The sequence below is a fragment of the Equus caballus genome, chromosome 5 (assembly GCF_041296265.1).
Source record: "Equus caballus isolate H_3958 breed thoroughbred chromosome 5, TB-T2T, whole genome shotgun sequence".
Classification (NCBI taxonomy): domain Eukaryota; kingdom Metazoa; phylum Chordata; class Mammalia; order Perissodactyla; family Equidae; genus Equus; species Equus caballus.
The window spans coordinates 7,267,663-7,288,540 of NC_091688.1; the positions used below are offsets into that span (position 1 = coordinate 7,267,663).

Below are 20,878 nucleotides of genomic sequence, written 5' to 3' on the forward strand. Positions count from 1 at the left end.
TCCTCTAACAATTTTTCAGAGGAAGAAATTGCAATTTTTCTCTTCTAGAATATTTATAATCTAATCACCTTCCTATTTGGCATAAGCAAGTCCTTGGAAACCTGGTTCTATGCCAGTGTGCAAAGAGGTCTTGTTGGTGTTCACCGGCACCTCTGCAAAGGCCTGCAACATTTGAACACAGTGTGGTTACTTTAAGTGTTTTTGTAGAAATTATCCCCAAGTTACACAGATTGTTCCAGTTTATATGTTTAGGACTTTATTAAATACTGTCTTCCTAAATTTAGGAAACTTACTTTCACAGGGGATTTTTTTAGTGGAATTTAGATTTTGGTAAACAAATCTTGTTTTAAAATCAAAAGAAGAGCTGACTACTTAGACAGACCCAAGGTGAATCTTTTCTAAAAATAAATGATAGGAATAATTTCATAAATATGTGTATATGTACGTATACATATATAGTATATATACACATATAGTATATAAATATATTTAAACATACATATGAAAATGTTTATAGAAATGCTTAAAGAAAGAAGCCCTAGTAATGCTTAAATGAGACCTTTTTCTGTGTGCATGTTCCAGCATAACGGAGGCATTCGGAGTATGGCCATTCGACACTTTGGTGAATTGCTCAAAGACATGAGTCAATACACATGGATGCTGAATGATGTGGTCCTTATGGGCTTGGTGCCTCTGATCCTGTTTTTGGAGGACACAGAGACAAGCGTAGTTAAAGTAAGTCCTGTGATCTTGTTTTTCCTAGTTTTGCAGAGAATCACAGTGTTTCGCGTAACACTGGATGAATAGATCCTCACCGACCTCTTTTCCACTTCACAGGCATGTAAATACACGTTAGAAATCTGTGCCTTAGAGTTAAATTGGTCAAAATCGTACTTGCTCAAAGACGAGTATTACAATTTTGAGCTGGTGGTACTCAACATCTGTAACAATCTCGTAAGTGACTCCTCATGTTTACTGCCTTAAGAGTTACAGACAGGACTTTAAAGGATACCCAAAGTGGCGAAAAGTGTTGTGGGGACAAGAGCGGGTCTTGGAGAAGGAATGTGAAGAAAAGATAACAAACGAGTGATTACATCCAGGGCTTAGGACCAGAGAAAATTAAAGTTTCCCACTTCCTTTGCCTCAACATTGATCATCTATCTTATTTTCTTCCTCCAACCCACCTACTTTGAGCTATGGGTGGGTTTAAAGGTAGGAACAGCTTTCCAGATCATCAAAAGAAAAACCGGGATTTCTTTGTCACCGCACAATGGGCTGGTCCTCTGAAAACCAGCATGAACTGCAATGATAGACAAGTGGGGATGGAAGAATGCTAAGCAAAGGTTGGAAACACCAAGTCGGTCTTGGGACTCATTTAATAAATTGAATAATACACAAAAGCAGAAGGGTGAAGTTCATACATAAAAATCCCCAAGTTTTAAATTGGTCTGGATTTGGTATAAGCAACCAAGTTGTTTTCTCTGGAAGCCACTATGGAGGCAGTCAATGTGCTTTTTCAACAATTGAGAGAGTATTGTTTTTACTTTTTATTCTAGCTTCTTTCTCGTGGGAACTACATTACAGATTTGATATCTGATACCTTAGGATTCTTGAGGAGCTCTCGGGCATATCTGAGGAGATCATCAGTTATCTTAGTAGGTAAATAAAATTCAATTTTCATTTCCTAATTTGCCTCAAAATGTACAGAATCGGGTAGCAGCCGGAAGTCTTCCTTGAAGAAATCATAATTTTCTTTGTGATGGACAGCACCTGTCATGGTGATGTCTATGATGAATAGATGTTAATAGGTGTGATGAGAATAGAGCTCTATTTTATGGTTCACAGTGAGTACAGCTGTGTGATTAGATTATTATATAAAGTGTAATCAACAGGTGAATTTTGAAATTTAAGATGGTGGCATATCACTACTAATTATTCCTCTTCACCACTTAAAATTGCTGCCCAAAGAATCCGAATATTAAAAAACATAAACACCATCTTCAACAAAGCTGGGACATCTGTAATCGCAAACTACAATAGATGAGGAAGAGCGACCAAATCCAGTCAACTTTTAAAAAACATAGGGGTGGAGGGGAGTACAGGAAGATTCCAAGAGAAGGCAACGAAATTTTTTTTGATCTTTGATAAACCTGACTAGGTTTTTCCACTAGATTCTCTCCACGAACATCAAAACCGATAATGCTTTATTTGGAACAACAGGAAGTGAGTTCCTGACTCGGTGGTGGGATCTTTCCGTGACGCTATTTGGCATGATGGAGCAGCAGGGCCACCACGGAACAAGGAAATACACCGTCCCATCGTCCTTGTAGACAGGAGTCTGTCAGTTAGTCAGGGTAGGAGACAAACTGAATCATCAGCACTAGATCTGTGTCGATCAGAGAGGAGACACACACACACTCACAGAAAGCCTTGTGTCATAAGAACTTTATTTCAAACTAGAAAGAATTCCTGCTATCCTGAATTCTACCCTGGAACTTTCCACAAACAGTCCTCTGCATATAATATTGCAAGATCCAAAAACAAGTAATCAAAAAGGAAATGGCATTGTCTTTCTACAGGGTATTCGCTGGGGCAAAAGAGAGGAAAGAAAAAAGAAAAACAAATTTAGAAAATGTTTCTACAGAGCATGAAGATCATGATAAATATTTCTGTGAACCCAAAGCTTTTTGAAATAAAGATCTAAAGTATACATACGAGCACACAGAGACTATATGATAGGATAGTAGGAGCACATGAAAAATAAGCTTTCAAAGTGTAGGGGGGAAAGTAGAAGAAAAAAATACATAACCATTACAAAAACTGCATTGCAACCAGCAGAAGAGAAAATACATATTGTTCATTCAACCCAGTAAGGGACAGGAGTTCAGGGTTGAGAAATGCTAGCAAAATGAAATGGAAAGCAACAAGAAACGATTTGAAAAATTAGGGAGCAATGAGAGGTATAGAAGATAGATGAAAGAAATGTAAATATACATAAATGATATCACTAAAGAAGAAAAATATACAATTATAATGGGAAAAAAGTATTCAAACATTTAATTTAAGAAATAAAAAAGGCCTGATTAAATATACTGAGGTGGTAAATAATATATATTTTTTTTGATGAGGAAGATTGGCCCTGAGCTAACATCTGTTGCCAATATAAATCTTTTTGCTTAAGGAAGATTGTCACTGAGCTAACATCTGTGCCAGTCTTCCTCTACTTTGCATGGCTTGATGAGCAGTGTGTAGGTCTGCACCCGGGACCCGAAGCTGCAAACCCCAGGCCACCAAAGCAGAGCACATAAACTTAATCACTATGCCACTGGGCAGGCCCAAGATGGTAAACAATTTTTCAGGGAATATTTCATACAGAATGAAACATTAAGACATTTCCTAATACAGTTATGGGACTTTAGAGTTAAAGAATGCCTGGAGCATTTAGGCAAAAAAAAAAAAAAAAAAAAAAATAGAAGTCACCTTTAAGTTACAAAATAAATAAATCTGGTGTTAGATTTCTCCACTTCAGTATTCAATTCTAAAATAAAGTAGAATCGTGCCTGCAAAATCATAAATGGACGGAAAATTGTAACTGAAGGATTTTATAATCAGCAAAATTATATCCAACCATGATGATAAGAGGAAATCATTTTCAAAAACAGAAGAACTCAGGGTAAATAATTGCTGTGAATCCTTCTTGAAGATATCATTGAAGGATGGAATTCAGCCAACTAAAGATTGAAAGGATCAACTATTGCAAAGGATGTGCAATAGCTACTTAATTGCGGACTTCCATCTCCCAGTCCATTCTCCACCATCTTTTGCTTTTCTCTATGCCTTAAGAAGCTGACCGCTATGGTCTACATCTCCCAAGCTACCTTGCCAGCTTGCTTCCAGATTGATAATGCATTTAGTGGACAAGAGTATGCTTAGTATTCAGCATACTAATTGTGACAGTGCTATTCGCAAACAAACTATCCTATCTAGAACCCCACTGAGCACCTGTTGAGAAACACTCATCAACAAGTTCAATGTAATAGTAAAAAACCAGATAATTGTATAGATCTTGACAAGTTGATTCCAAATGTATGTGGAAGAGCAAAAGGCCAAGATACTCCTAAAGAAAAAAATGTGGGCTACCAATTCAACCAGTTATAAAGCTTTATCACAATGCTATAGAATTTTAGATAGTCTGTTACTGACCCAAGGAAAGACAAACAGACCCATGAAACAGAATAGAAAGCCTAGAAACAGATCCACACATATAGAGAGCTAATGTATAAATCAGAAGTGGCAGTGTATATCAGATGATAAATGATGGGCTGTCTAATCAAGATGCTAAGACAATTGGGAATACACACATACATGAATTCCTGGCTGACACCCTACATAAAAATTAATTCCAGGTGTATCAAGCCATGTAAATGTGAAGCACAAATCTTTAAAAATTTTTAGAAGAAAATGTAGGAAAATGTCCTTATAACCAAAAGTAATCAAAATATTTCTAAAGACAAAAAAATGAAAATCAAGCAACATATGGGGAGAAAATATTTGCAATACATATAACAAAACATGTTAATATCCCAAATATATTAAGTATAATAACCTATTAAGCAAAATACAAACATTCAATAGCAGAAAAAATAAAAAGGACAACGAATAAATTAAAATAAAGACCATGAAAAGAGAAATTTCACAGAAGGGAAAACATGAATACAAATAACCTTGTGAGATATGCTCAATGATATTAATAATTAGAGGCATGCAGACTAAAACAACAATAACATTCCAATTCACAATCAACAGAGTGGCAAAATTTTTTTTAAATATAGGAAAAGAAAAATGGATGTTAAAATTGAGAGTTTCTCTTCATCAAAAGACACCATTATCAGAAAGGAAAGGCAAATGTAAGGAGATGTTTACAATATGGATATCTAACAAAAAAATAATATCAGAATATATAAAGGACTTATATAAATCAATAAGAAAAAGACCACCTAATAGAAAAATGGATGATGACTTCACTGAAATTTCTTAGAAAAGGATAGCGAATGACCAACAAACATGTGAAAAGATATTTGACATCATTAGTCATCAGGAAAATGCAAATTATAACCACAATAAGATACCATTATACATCCAGTGGAATGTCTAAAATGGAAAAGACTGATGATACCAAGTGTTGTTAAGGATATGGAACAATCGGAACTCTCTCACATGCTGTTGGAAGTGAAAATTTACAAACTGCTTTGGAGAACTGTTCAGTTGTACCTGTTAAAACTGAACACACCCATATCCTATAACTCAGGAATTCTGTAAATACTAACAGAAATACATACATGTTTTCACAAAAAAATATTCACTAGAATATTCAAAGAAGCACTATTAGTTATAACTCAATCCTATGAGTCAATATTTAGATGAATAAATTGTGGTAGATTCACACAATGAAATGCTACACAGCAAAGAAAAATAAAAAATCTCCAACTACACACAGCGATGTGGATAAACTTTACAGGGTTGAGAAAGAAGAGCCAGTCACAAAAAGAGTACATACTGTATGATTCCATTGGTATAAAATACAAAAACAGCTAGAAGTAACCAGTGGTATTAGCAATTGGGATAATGTTTATGCTGTGGACAGTGAAAGGAAGCCTAAGAGGGGATTTCTGGGTTACTGATAATGTCCTGTGTCTTGACCTTACATATGATTAGCATGTGAATATTCCACATGCTGTACATTTATGACATATGCACTTTTTGATATGTATGTTATACTTAAATGAAAAAATTAGAGTTATACACACACACATATATCATGGGGTTGAAAAAGATGTGGAGCAATGGGAATTTTTGTTGGTAATACTGGGAGTAGTAATTGATACAAACACTTGGAAAATAGACATTGTCTTGCAAGCTGAAGTTGAACATAATGTCCCTATGAGCCACAAATACCAATCTTAGGTATTGTATGCCTTAGAGAAACTCTTGCATAAGTGTACTTGGAGACAGATGAACAAAAGTTCACTTCAGTACTATCTGTAATAGCAGAAAAGCTGGAAATGATCCAAACGTCCATGACAAGTAGGGTAGGTAAATAATTGTTGTATAATAATAAATGAAACATTAGATAACAAGGAAATTAAAAAAAAAAATAATTCCACTCACCAAAATAGAAGAACGCCAAAAACCTAACATAGCATGGAAAAAAAAGAATATATACCATTTGTATAAAGGGCAAAGCACACACAAGTAGAAGTACATTATTTGGGAATCCATACTAATTTGCTAGAAAACTGTATGGAAAACCAAAGAAATAGTCCATGCAAAATTCAGCATAATGGTTTACTAGGAAGGAGAGGGAAGGAAATCTATTTGTGGGAGGACTTAGAGGACGCTTGAAAAGCACTGGTATTTTCTATTTCTTAAGCCTGTAGCAGGGCATGTGAATGTTCAATTTATTATAATTCTTTAAAATGTACATCCATTATATATACCTTTTTGTATGTATTATATTTTTAATTTAAAAATATATGCTTTTAAATTATGCTCATCTTAAAAATCAATAACTTTCCTGTACAAAAACAACTAACTTGTTGGAAAATACAGTGGAAGAAAAGATTTCATTTACAATAGGTGAAAAATAAAGAAGGAAGGAAAGAATGAGGAAGAGGAGAAGCCAGGAAGAAGGAAGAAAGGAAAGAGGGAGGGAGGAAGGTGGGGAGAGTCCCAGAGGGAAGGAGGGAGACGACACGGGGAGCAGAGGAGGAAGGAAGGAAGGAAGGAGAAATGGACAGACGGGAGGCGGAAGGGAGATCTAAAAAGAAATTTTAAAACGTGTGCAATATTTCTTTGAAGAAAACTTGCAAACATTACTGAAAAACACAAAGAAGATTTGAGTAAATAGAAAGGTATAAACCATATTTTGGAAAGGAAAGAGTCAAAATTTAAAATGTGCCAATTCTTTCCGAAATGAATCTGTACACAGAATGAGATGCCAATTAAAATATCAACAGGGCTCTTTTTTAAGAGAATTGACATGCTGATTCTAAAATTAATGTAGAAAAAAATTAATGTGGAAAAGTTAGCATGCAAGAACCTCCAGGAAATTCTAACCCAAAAAGAGAGAGAGAGAGAGAGAGGACTAGCTCTATCAGATATTAATATAGCTACAGTAATCAAAATCACGTGGAACGAACACACAGACAAGTGGAACAAAATGTGATCCAGAAATAAGCCCCAAAGCATGTGGTATTTTAGAAAGTGAATCATTAGCTTTAACTAACAGTGATGAAAATATAGAATATTCCTTAAATGATTTAGGGACACCTGGTGAGCCATCTGGAATTTTAAAAATTATTTTGTTCCTATCTCATTTCTTACACTAAATAAGTTCCAGATGGTCAAAAGCTCAAATAAGAAAAATGAAACTGTAATAATAAATAAAATTAGATAAAATAGTATGGAAGAATTTGTTTTACAATCATGAGGTGAGTAGTATCTTTCTAAGTAAAAGTCAAAATCCAGAAACCATAAAGAAAAGACTGATAGACTATATAAAAAGTACATATTTCTGCCAGGAAAAATGACTATAAACAGAGTCAAAAGCCAAATTGGGATAAAATACTTTTGACATTTATCACATAGAAAGGGTGAGTTCTTACTGTCTAAAGAATCCTTAGAAATCCATAGGAAAAGACAACCCACTAGAAAAACAGACAGAGAACATGAAAAAAAATTATTTGGCTCATAAAATAAAATTTTCACAACTTCATCCAAAAAGTGATGCAAATTGAAATGACGAAATGTTTCCATCCATCAAACTGACAAAGATCAAAAAGTTTCACACTACATGGTTTTGGCGGGGTTACAGGAAGTAGGTAATCCAATTACTGGTGAGAGTGTGAATTGCTACAATTTCTAAGAAGAACAGTGTGGTAACATCCATCAAAATGTGAAATGCATATTCTTTTGACTCTGTAATCTCCTCTTAAGAAAATTTATCCTCTGATATACTCACACGTGAGAAATGATGTGTGTACATAGACATTCACAGCATCATTGGCCTTACAATGCCATCTATCATTAGCATGTGGCTTCTATCCTCATTTGTGTTTTCTGATTACCTTCAGCATTTCAAGTGTTACACCAAGGGGAAAAACAAGAAAGTAAAGGGCAGAAGGTGTAGCTAGGTCAACCCAATTTTAAAAAGCTTTCTTCAAAGTCCCAGCCAGTGATTTATCTTAGACTCCCCTAGGATCATAACTGTCACAGTGCCACCATTAGTTCCACGAGATGCTTGGAATTATGAGTTTTTAAATAGGCAAGAAGGGGACAATGAAATTGGATTGGCAGCTAGAAGCGTGTCACAACTGTCAACATTTAAAATTTGAGTTTTTACATAAGTATCTGGATTTCTAATTATTTTGGGGGGAGAAAGGGAAGATAAGGCTACCCTGAACCACGTTTCTGCGTGGTAGCAACTGAGTGGAGCTGACTGTCAACCCCACTTGTGGACGGAGGTGTGCTTCCTGTTCACCCGCCTGCACACCACCACCCATTGCTCTCTCCACCCAGCTGCGATCACAGCCGGGTGAGCCTGGTCTGCATTTTAGTTAATCTGCCAAGTTCTTCAATACATCAAATTCTGCTTGAACGTTATTTGTGACTTTCAATAGGGCCATTTAATTTTTAGGTGTTTTTGCTTAATTTTGCCACCTGTTTTGTTCCTTTGGTGGTAATATTGTATTTATGAAATAAGTTCCTGCGGTATAAGAAAGACCCAAATATAACTAAGGCTTAAACAACATAATAGTTTATTTCTCTCTCATCTAACAGTCTGATTAGACTAGTGCCAGCTTTTTGTAGCTCTAGAATTCCCATCAAACAGTTTCCTACATCAGGTCCAAAATGCCCCAGCTCCTGCAACCACTTCAGTCACATCCATCTCTTTCTCTATCTTTTTTCTTTCTTCAGGAAGATTGGCCTTGAGCTAACGTCTGTTGCCAGTCCTCCTCATTTTGCTGGGGAAGATTCACCCTGAGCTGACATCTGTGCCAATCTTCCTCTGTTTTGTATGTGGGATGCCATCACAGCATGGCCTCGACAAATGGTGAACAAGTGCTGTAGGTCCATGTCCGGGAACCGGGCCTGGGCTGCCAAGTAGAGTGTGCTGAACTTAACTAATAGGCCATGGGGCTGGCCCCGACACAGCCATCTCTTTAAAGAGCAAATATCACTTCTGCTAAATGATCATTAGCCCAGAAGATAGGTGTGTTGCCACTCCTAGCAGCAAAGAAGTTTTGAAAATCTACTCATCTGTTGGGTGGCCATGTGTCCAGTCAAAACTCAATAGTTTTAGTAAGAGAACTAAAGGGAAAAAAAGGTAATTTGATAGTAGGGGAAATTAATACTCTCCAACATAGGAAATTTTCGTTCATTTATTCGTATCTTCAATCTAATTCTAAAAGGAACTGCATTGCATTACAAATTAAACAGATAGAAGAGCATGCCAATTAAGGATACCTTTACAACACAGGTTTGTGTTTCAAGTATTATTTTGAAATTTTTAAGCCCATGCTCCACCCACCAACAGAGTATCTTGAACTTTACCGTAGATTGTATTATAAAAATGATCGATCGATTGTTGTGATTTTTGTGGTCAGTATTTTGACTGAAGCAGAAACAATACCAAATATTAGTATGAGTCAGATAAGCTTGCATTCAAATCTCAGAATGAACACCCCTAGCTATGTGACCTTTGCCAAGTTACGTTTTTTTTTAAAGAAATCTTTTTTTTTTTAGATTTTTTTTTTAATTTTTTTCCTTTTTCTCCCCACAGCCCCCCAGTACATAGTTGTATATTCTTCGTTGTGGGTCCTTCTAGTTGTGGCATGTGGGACGCTGCCTCAGCGTGGTCTGATGAGCAGTGCCATGTCCGCACCCAGGATTCGAACCAACGAAACACTGGGCCGCCTGCAGTGGAGCGCGCAAACTTAACCACTCGGCCACGGGGCCAGCCCCTTTGCCAAGTTACTTTTAATCTCTATGAGCTTTGGTTTTATTGTCTGTAAAATGAGGATAATAAAAACATCCTCAAAAAGACTTTTAAAACCTATCTGAAGACATTGGAGAGCCTTCTAAAGGCAGTGATCCAGAACAGAAGCATAGAAAAACCAAAAGAAATAGGCCTGATATTTGGATTATTTTGCCTTTTAGATTTTGCCAATTCTAAATGCAAAAACGGTAATTGGAAGGCTGAGAAACTGTGCAGAAATTTTAACTATCTCACTGAGCTGGAGGAACAAAACTGAATTTTGGAAACAAAAATTTTCCAAAACTGAAATAAAGTAATAACAAGAAATAAAATGTATAAGTTTGGATAAAAGAAAGTAAAACTTTCAAAATTTGCAGACAAATAATTGCATATTTAAAACAATGCAAAGAATTCAGAAAAGCTATTTGAATCAGTTAATTTATCAAGTTTTCTAGGTCCAACATCAATAGACAAAGATCAGCTGGGTTTCTATACACTATCAATAAACAACTAAACAATTGAGTTAAAAAAATGCCAACCATCAATAACCATAAATAAAAAGATGATGGATTGGCCTACATTAAAACTGGGGACTTCTGTTCATCAAAAAACAATACAAATGGAAAAGTTTAGCCATGGAGTAGGAAGATATTTGTAAGGTGGGTAACATTTAACATTTAAAAAGATCAGTATCCAGAATATAAAATGCCTACAAATAAATAAGAAAAGGCCAGACAACTCAATATGAAAACAGGAAGGTCACTTGAATAGGCATTTCACAAAAAAACATGTCCAAATGGCCAATAAATATACAAAACTCTTATGAATCTTCACAAATGAAGCAAATTAAAATCACTGTGTGATACTACCACCAAACCCATGAGAAGGACTAAAAGGAAAAAGACTAACAAAATCAGGTGTTAGAGAGGATGTAGAGCAATGAAAATGTTCGTGCACTACTGGTGGGAGTAAAAGTTGGTACAACCACTTTGGAAACTGTTTGACAGTAACAATTAAAGGTGAATAAAAGCATATCTATTAGCCAATAAATTCTCTCCTAGCTATATACCAAACATCAGTGCATACAAATGCATACCAAAATTTATGTGCAAGAATGCCCATAATAACATCATATCCATAATAGCCACCAATTGGAAACAACACATTGCCCCTCATCAACAGAATGAATAAAAGATGCTTCATTCATAGCATGGAATATCATATAGCAGCGTTCAGCAAACTCTTTCTGTAAAAGGAATAATAGCAAATATTTTAGGCTTCAAGTACTATGTGGTCTCTGTCACAACTACTCAACTCTGCTATTGTAGGGTGAAAGTAGCCAGAGATAATATGTAAACAAATGAGCCAATGAGTATGGTTATGGCTCAAGAAAACTGTTTGCCAACCTCTGCCATGTAGCAAATAGAAATATATGAACTATTGCTATATTAGAGAACATGGATTAATCTTACAACATAATGTTGAACAAAAGGAGGCAGACAAGAAAGAATGTATTCTGAAGGGTGGAGTTGCAGATTGGGAAGGGCATGAGGGAGGCTTCTGGGATGCTAGTAATATACTATTTAATGACCCAGGTGGTAGCTAGAAGTGTTCACTTTGTGGTCATTCACTGAACCATGCCATTACGATTTGTGCACATTTATACACATACATATAACTCAATACAAGTTTTACTAAATACTAATTACTTGAAAGCACTAAAAGGTGATTCAAGGATAATCTAGAGATGCTTTGCTTTGAAGAAAGCAATAAAGGTAGCCAGATAATATGGGAGAATGTGTTTTCATGATGTGTTTTGGGGTAACTTTAATTTTACTTTGTGCATAGGGTACTTGGCAAAATTGGGTGGCCATTTGCTACTCAGAGATGAAATCGAAGTCATGCTTGAGGGTAAGTGTTGAAGCTATAGTGAAATCTTTATGCATAGGTCTAAATAAATTCACCATTGTGATTTGATTAACATCTGAGTTCTATAATTGTGCCAGGGATGATGGGAGGAGAGTGGGAGTGGTGGGTGGTAGTTGGGGGAATCAATTGACGGACTGGGTTAAGGGACATCTTTTTTTCTTTTCCATTCTTCCTTTCTCTGTCTCTCTCAATCTGTTTCAACTTCTCCATCTATCCCACTCATTACCTGAGACCTAGCTATCATCCTAGAGCTCTTGGGAACTACAGAGAGTTGAGGATTCATTCACTCATTCATCCAACAAATATTTTTCCAGCATCTACTATGTGACAGCACTATTCTAGCTGCTGAGGTGTATCTTCAGCAAACAAAGCAAAGTCCCTTTCCTCCAAGAATTTACACTTTAGAGGAACGCAATGTACATTTGCCCCAAAGGGAATTTAAGAAAGGTAATGTTTATTCTATCAAAATGTTTGCATCTTCGGCATCTCTCTCTTAGCCTCCGTCTATTTCCCCATCAGGATCAGAATTATAACAGTCAAGGTAGACAATAGGGTGGCTGCCTTCCTTCTGTTTTGGAGGGGGTGTTGTAATAGACTTTATTTTTTAGAGCAGTTTTAGATTTACAACAAAATTAAAAGGAAGTTACAGAGATTTCCCATGTACTCTCTGCCCCTACACATGTGTGACCTCCCCCATTACCTGCATCCCCCACCAGAAGGATGCGTTTGTTACAGCTGATGAACTTACATTTACACATCTTTATCTTCCTTCCTTCTTCATTCATTTATTCATTCATTCACTTGTTTATTCGACGTCTGTTTACTTACTGCCTTCGAAATGCTAAGTACTGTAATTCTCCCTCCATGTCTCTCAGAATCCTTTTCTTCTTTCTCTCTTCTTCCTCCTCCTCTTTCCCCTCTCTCTCTTTTCTAAATCTATCCTGTTTTTCCCTCTCTATTTCTTTTCATTAGGAAAGAAAATAATAGTTTCCCACAAGCCCAGTGTCTTGGTATAATGATATTAACATTTTAGTATATATATTATTCCAGACATTTTTAAGAATATAAACTATTACATATTTATTTTTAAGACTATCATAACTGTTTATAACATTTTTCACTTATTCATGTATCATAAACATCTTTTCATGCCAAGACATATGGATCTACATCATCATGTCCATGTATGTGCTAGTTCATTTTATGATATTCATTATTCCCTTTTTTTTTTTTTTTGGTGAGGAAGATTGTCCCTGAGCTAATATCCTTGCCAATCTTCCTCTACTTTATATGTGGGATGCTGCCACAGCATGGCTTGATGAGCAGTATGTAGGTCCACACCCAGGATCCAAACCCGCAAACCCTGGGCCGCCAAAGCAGAGAGCATGAACTAAATCACTATGCCACTGGGGTAGCCTCTGATATTCCTAATTTTTAAGTAGTTCCCTATTGATGAACATTTGACTGACTCCAACTTTTTTCATTATTATGAGCAATATTGAACCTCTTCATGAATATATATTTTTGCTCATCTATCAGAAATACCCAGCACATGATAGCCACTCAGTCAATGTTTAGTGAATATTTCTGTTTTTCTGTTAATAAAATCTGGTGTGATAGCAGATAAAACTTCCTGGGTGCTATTTGTCAAAGTAATGAAAACTGAGAGTGTGGGGAGGGAAGGAGGGGGACTCTGTGAAAGGTGGTGGGGCTATTCAAGTTTAGGACTTTCAGACTCTGAGAGAGATGCCTTGAACTAAAGACCCTTCTGCTGTTATAGCTGTTGACCGAGTGCTTTGGGATGAAGACCCTGTGATTAGGGAGTTGGCGAAAATAACCCACAACATTTTTAAGGAAGTAGCCAATGGATTGAACACTTCAAATGTTAAACAAAGCCTCCAAAGATTGTTTAAGTTCATCTACACCAAAAAATTGAAGCCTCTTTATAATTATAACCAGCACAACAACCTGACAGGCAGTCCTGAGGGGATTAAGGAAACCAAGAATGACAAAGAAGGCCTTATGGATGAGAATTTTGAAGAGATTTTGGGAAAGGATGAGAGGTTCACTCGTGCCTCTGAAGAGGAATGATTCTCCTTTCCCTCTTGATAACTTAAGTCTGTTTGTAGATGCTTTTTCAAAGGATTCTGGAAGCCTTGACTGTCTCTTCTTAATTCTCTTTTTAAATATAGAAACCTGAGAATTTGTTGCCTCTCTCTTTCTGACAGTAATCAGAAGCCCTAATTCATCAAATCCACTAATAAAATTGAAAAATCATATAAACAAAGTGTTTGATGAGAAGCTCCTGGAACTTGATTCAATCAATAAGCATCTACTGAACACCTTCAAAGTGCCAGACACTGTGCTAGGCAATGGGGACAACACATACAAGGATATATACATACATACATATATATATATATACACACATACATATTTGGATAATATAGACAACGTTCCCATGCTCGGGAAGGTCACAGTCTAGTGACACACAATATGGTCATTTTCATCCTGCCGGGATGAATGCTGCCTGGGGTCATGTCTACAAAGCAGGAAATGGAACTTGCAGGGGAAGGGGAAAGAGAGCAGGGAAAGGTATTCCAGGTAGAGACACTGAGGCAAGAAGAGTGTTGGGGGAAGCTGGAGAGTTTGTGGTGGATAAAACTGTCACTTCTCAACTGAGAGGAAAGAAAAATGGGGAGTGGTGAGACTCGGGGGGAAGATTATGCTGTGCTAATTGGCTCAAACACTTTAAAATGAAAATTAGATAGTCCATCATAGTTAGTGGTTCTCCACAGCCGTCAGGATCCAGCCAGACACTTTGTCCTGGTTTATAAGAGAGTTGATGTATGAATGTTGATCCTCAGTGATCTGTTTTGACTGAAGGCTCATCTTTCATTCTTCTCACCTCAGCCTCCTCCCAATCCTGTATTTCCACCCTAGCATAAACCATTCCAGCCACAATAAACTACTTGCTGTTAGATGAAAGCCCCTTTTCCTCTGTTGATGCACATACTGTGGCCTTGTAATGTGTCGACTTGCAGTTTGCACAGGTTTTCATTTCTCTGCTGGCTCACCTCGCTGGTGTGGGGCACCAGCAGCTCCACCTTTCCTTGGGTCCTCCTCCAGCTTCTCTGACTTCGGGGCCAGATGGGTTTAGTTCTGTTGACAAAGGACAACAGCTTCTCCTGCAGGACACCTGCATCATCATCATCATCATCATCGATGTTGGCGGCAGTAAGAGACTGACAAAGTCCCCAGCTTGTGGGTTCTACCTTGACCTTGCTCTCCCACTTTACACCCATCCTCTCTTCCCTTCCCAACTGTCTACCCTGCAGACTTTAAACTCCAGCATCCAATGTGAAGACGGCAGCCTTGCAGAGACTACTTAACCCACTCCCGCAATTGCTTTCAATCAAATCCCTGGTTCTGCATCTCTAATTGAACCCTGACTGATACATCTGAGATGCAATTTCCAGGCCCCTTGGGTCAAGCAGGTGACTGTTGTAACGCTCTGTATACCTTTCACTGCATTCATCAGACTGTACTGCAGTTACTAATTTCCTTTTTCTGTCCCATAAAATTGAAGTTTCTTGAAAGCAAATGTTGTATCTTACACTTGGTTGAGTCCTCTGTCACCCACAGTGCCTGGTACCTGATGTATACTCAATGAACACTTGCCAAGTGAATGAAACGCGAACAGGACATATTGCCCTAGTGCTTCAACAAAAATTTTCAGATATTTATGAGTGTTACTTAATATTAGAAATAATAAAAGAATGGATGACTTTATTTTCTCCTTAATCTGTATTATTTCATATTACTTAGATGTCCAAGACCTCACTTTTCAAAGTCAGGGCAAATTCCTTTCCCATTTTCTACACTAGCAGGATGTCTGCTGTGGTGGGCTGAATAATGACCCCCCAAAGGTATCCAATGCCTAATCGCCAGAATCTGCAAATATGTTACCTTACATGGCAAAAGGGTCTTTACAGATTTGATTAAATTAAGAATCTCAAAATGGGGAGATTATCCTGGATTATCCAGGTGGGCCCAATGTAATCACAACAGTCTTTACAAGAGGAAGGTGGGAGGTGATTTTTTTAAAAGATGCTATAATGCTAGCTTTGAAAATGAAGATAGGAGCCATAAGCCAAGAAATGCAAGAAATGCAATTCTAGAAGCTGAAAGAAGGCAAGAAAATGGATTCTTCTCTACAGTCTCCAGAGTAACTATGGTCCTGCCAACACCTTGATTTCGGCCCATTGAAACCTATTTTGGATGTCTGGCCTTCAGAACTGTAAAATAATAAATCTGTGCTGTTTTAAGACACTACATTTGTGGTAATTTGTTAGAGCTGTAATAGGAAACTAATATGCCTAGATTTCTACAAAACAAAACAAATCAAACCAGATCATAACTGTCTCTTCCCCCTGACAAAAAAATGAGTATAGTGGACCGTATACAAATTTTAAGGTTTCTATAAAAGGTTTGATGGTCTGTGATGTTTATAGTGGACATGTTCTTCAACGTCTGTTAGACCACCACACCACCAGGGATTTCTCCTTCACTCTCAACCTACACAGTAACCTATTTCATCATCTCCTAGTGCTCTTCTCTTTCTCCCTCCCATCACTTCTCTTCACCCCATAATTTCCTGATTCCCCCAGGAACTCTGAGATATTTTCACTTTATTTTCTAAAACACTTGGCTCTCCACAGGTTCCAACTCCAACCTGGATACCCAGATCTTCCACTTGCTCTGAAGACATAAATGCATCTCTTCCATAGATTCTACTTTCTTGAGTAGACAGTTGTGGTTTTGAATTACACATTTCCCCTTAGCACATGATGATGCCACTCTCATTTTTTAAAAATTATAATAATCCTTGCAAGCTTCCCCATTGTTTGTAGAGGTAAGATGGAAATAGTTAATATGACCTTTGATGCCCTGTGGGATCTGGCCCTGCATGATTTGCCAACTCCATGCAACACCCACCTCCTTACTCTGCTCTAAAGGTACCAGCCTTCTCAGCTCCTCATGTCACCCATGCATTAGGGCCCTCACTCATGCTCTTCTTATACCTGAGACACTCTTCCTTTCTTACTACCCAGTCAGTTCCTACCCATCTTTCAAATTCCAATCCACAAGTTATTCCAACAGGAAGCTTCTCTGAACCCCTATATACTTTTGTAGCACTTACCGCAATAACAATAACTAGATAATTAGTTATGGATCAAATTAAATGAAAAAAGTACAAGTAGTTGCCTGTACTCTGATCCCATTGCTAAAACATCAGCTCCTAATATCATAAATTGTGTCTGTTTGGTCACACCTGTATCCACGGGGGCTGTCACAGTGCCATACATGTAGTAGTATTTAATATATATATTTTTCACATGGATGGATGGCTGGATGAATGAATGAATGAACAAACCCATGACCAGGTTTTCTGATATTGGGTGGTCAGATGTGTCAGTAACTATGCTTAAGGGAAGATTAATCCTGAGCTTGATTGGACACATTGCTGTGGCCCTGGTATAGGGAAAGGGGCTGACATTTGCTACAGACCTACTATGTGATAGGCACTTTTCATGTAATTGCTTTATTTCATCTTCACCATAACCCTGAAAAAGAGATATTTTTGCCCCGTTGTTCAGATGAGGCACTAGCATACACTCCATTGCCTTTGATATCCATGTAGGTGGAGGGGATGCAAGTGGTCCCTGATGAAGTCACTATTTCAGGAATGACAGTTGGCCTCCATTTTGCGCAACAAAATTATGGTGGCACCTGGCAGAGAAGAAAATACCCTCCCACCGAGAGACCTTCTCTAGTCCTCAATGTATTCCCGTAGCACACTCTGCCTACACCCTCAAACAAAAGAACAATAATAATTGATAAAATCTGAATGGCTACTATATGACAGATACTGTACAAAGTGCTTTACTTGCATTATCCAATTTATTCTTCCCAAAAATCTTAGCAGTTGAGTGTTATTACCGCTTTCATTTATGGATAAGGAATCTGAGTCTTAGAGAGAGTGGGTAAATCGTCACGCAACTTAGGGAGAGGAGAGCAGTACATCTGAACTCAAGGACTCCAGACCCAGGGCTCTTCATCATTATACCATGTATTTGCCTTTTTATGGATGTGTTTTTCCTGCCAGGTATAAACCCAGGTTGTGCCTTGTAATCACTTGGACAGTTTAAAAAAAAATACCAATAAGCAGACTTCAATCCAGACCATTTTCATCAGAATCTTTAGGCCTGAGGCCTGGGCATCAGCGTTTGTTAAGAGTCCTGGTGAGTCTAGAGGAAAGACAGTATTCTGAGTCAATGTGTTAGTTGCTCCTTGAGGTGGGATCTAGATATTTCTGTATCCCCAGCATTCAGCGCTGTGTCGAACGTGTGGAGAAAAACTTCATAAAATTTATCTATGATTTGCCTGCTAATAGGAACCAATTAGACAGGAAGCAATCATGTACACATAAACATTTATGTAGTGTCTAATGTAAGCAAGGCACTGTACTGGGAAATAAGGATACAAATTAAGCATTTCCAGATGCCTGATTCTGAGAAGATATTGCCACTGAGTTCTTCCACAATAGAGTGAGGCAGCAGGGGAAGAGAGACTGTTTCACTATTTTAAAAAGATATTTTTTTCAAGATCTAAATAAAGATATCTAAATTCTAAAAGAGTTGCTCTTTAGACAGGCACAGTCAGGATTCTAAGCATCCGGCAAATTAAAAATTAGAATTTTAATACACTTGTATTAGTCTACTTTCCAGTATAGCTTGCTTTTTTTTTTTCAATATCTAAATAGACATTGATGCCAGGCTGATAAATAGTGAATCACCAATTCGCACTTGATTTGGAGATTCAGCCAGTTCTTCATCTCTTCCTGGCACTCTTCCCTGGCTTCTTAAGACTAGCTGGAGTGTCCTCCTTCTATGATTCCATACAGAGTCAGAATATTTATTACAGCAGATTTCAAATGCCTGTTTTCAGGTCTGTTTTCTCCAACTGATGAGAGTTATTTGAGAAAAGCATTCTTTCCCATTCATTTTTTTTTTTTTTTTTTTTGCTCCCAGTGGAGTTTTTTGGGTTTGGTCCAATGAAAGAGTGAACTAACAGGTCTGAGGAAAGGGTGCAATTAAAGGAATAGGAAATTTTAAGTAGCTGGTGCCACCCTGAAATCAAAAGGAATTTGTAGCTTGCCAACCAGACCCAACTGGGCTAAGCCTTGGAGCTTGCAATTGACACCTAGGATCAGAAAGGCATATTGGGGTGATCCCAACACATCTTCCATCTTGGCAGCCAGTCTTCTCTGAAACATACCCTAAAGGCTTTCTACGTTTGAAGGGAAACTGACAAGTGCAAGGTACTCTAGTCACCGTGCAAGTTACCCTGCATAAATGTTATCTCCTGCAATCTTCATGGTAACACTTTAAGGCAAACCTTACCATCCCAGACTTGCAGATGAAGAAAGGCTCTCTAAGTGCCTAAGGTTAGGGAGGTACTGCCAGGAGCACGGGATTGACACACAGCTCTGCAGGAGCCACAGAGCCAGCTCCTCCCAGAACGTGGCTGGGCTCTCTCTAGCCTCTTCCTCCAGCAGTGTGATGTATTTTAGCCAAGACCTAAAATGCAAAAGTATCTAGTGTGTTAAATTACCAAGTCAATGATAGCTGAACACCGAACTTCTCAGGAAAAAAATTACCTAACAGTGTCTATGTCAAAAGTGATAGAAAAAAAGGCGGAAATAAACCAAATGCCCATCAACACGTGGATGGATAAACAATATGCAGTATATCTACACAGTAGAATATTATCCAGCCATAAAAAAGAATGAAGTACTGATACATGTTACAACATGGATGAATCTTTAAAACATTGTGCTAAGTGAAAATAGCCAGACAAAAAGTCCGCATACTATATGGTTCCATTTATATGAAATATCTGGAATAGGTAAATCCACAGAGACAGAAAGGAGATTAGCAGTTTCCAGGCGCTTGGACCAGGGAGCAATGGGGAGTAACTACTTAAGAGATATGGGATTTCCTTGTGGGGTGATGAAAATGTTCTAGAATTAGACAGAGATGATGGCTGCACAACATTATGAATATACTAAATGTCACTAAATTACTTTTAAATGATTGCTATTAGGTTATGTGAATTTTACCTCAATTTTTTTTTAACGGGGCAACTTACAGAGTTTGGAAGTGATGAAGCAGCACCTTGGGAAGGGGCAAGAACAAGAGAGGGCAGTGGCAGACTGGACCACAGCCCAGATTGTGCAGCAAAGGCAGGAGGATGGAGTTGGCAGCTCACTGGCTCTCTGGGGAAGGGCTCCTCGGACTCAGAGGATGTTGGCAGTCAGACAGAAATAAAGACCCCGGGCAGCATCTCATCTGAGCCATGGCAGTACCCTCCCTGTTTCACCGATGAGGAAACCATCGGATGAGAAAGGTAAAGTGACTTTCCTGGGTGGCTTCTCCGGGAAATGGTTGAGCAGCATTTGAAATGGAACCCTTGGTGCCAGCGCCGAGGTCGGGGGCACACTTGCCTTCATTTTCTCATTCATTTGCTGTTTACTTTTGTTAGAGATGCTTATTTCCATTCAGAAGCTCAACTTTTTTTCTTTTTTACCCATTTCTTCCACCCCCGTTGCCCCACATCTGGCAGCCGCCAATCTGTTCTCTGTATCTGAGACTTTGATTTTGTGTTGTTTTGTTTTTGTTTTTTTTTGCTTTTTAGATTCCACATATAAGAGAGATCATACAATATTTGTCTTTCTCTGACTTATTTCACTTAGCATAATACCCTCGAGTTCTGTCCATGTTGTGGCAAATGGCAACACTTCATCGTTTTTATGGCTGACTAATATTTCATTGTGTGTGTATATATATA

At 37.8% G+C, this 20,878-nt stretch overlaps 1 protein-coding gene and 1 long non-coding RNA gene across 3 annotated transcripts in view; one reads left to right on the plus strand and one right to left on the minus strand.

Annotated features, from left to right (window-relative positions):
• The window catches only part of MROH9 (maestro heat like repeat family member 9), an 82,990-nt gene extending 68,738 nt beyond the window's left edge, over window positions 1–14,252 (plus strand). For both annotated transcript variants that reach the window (XR_011438986.1, XM_023640541.2), the window contains exons 18-22: window positions 583–735; window positions 838–954; window positions 1,557–1,659; window positions 11,885–11,947; window positions 13,746–14,252. Coding sequence is in view for 1 of the 2 variants with exons in the window: in XM_023640541.2 (XP_023496309.2) it covers window positions 583–735; window positions 838–954; window positions 1,557–1,659; window positions 11,885–11,947; window positions 13,746–14,056 (747 nt within the window). In the remaining variant the exon portion in view is untranslated. The remainder of the gene's footprint in view (window positions 1–582; window positions 736–837; window positions 955–1,556; window positions 1,660–11,884; window positions 11,948–13,745) is intronic.
• The window catches only part of LOC138924216 (uncharacterized), a 61,192-nt gene that overhangs the window by 2,207 nt on the left and 38,107 nt on the right, over window positions 1–20,878 (minus strand). The gene's annotated exons all lie outside the window — the stretch shown is intronic.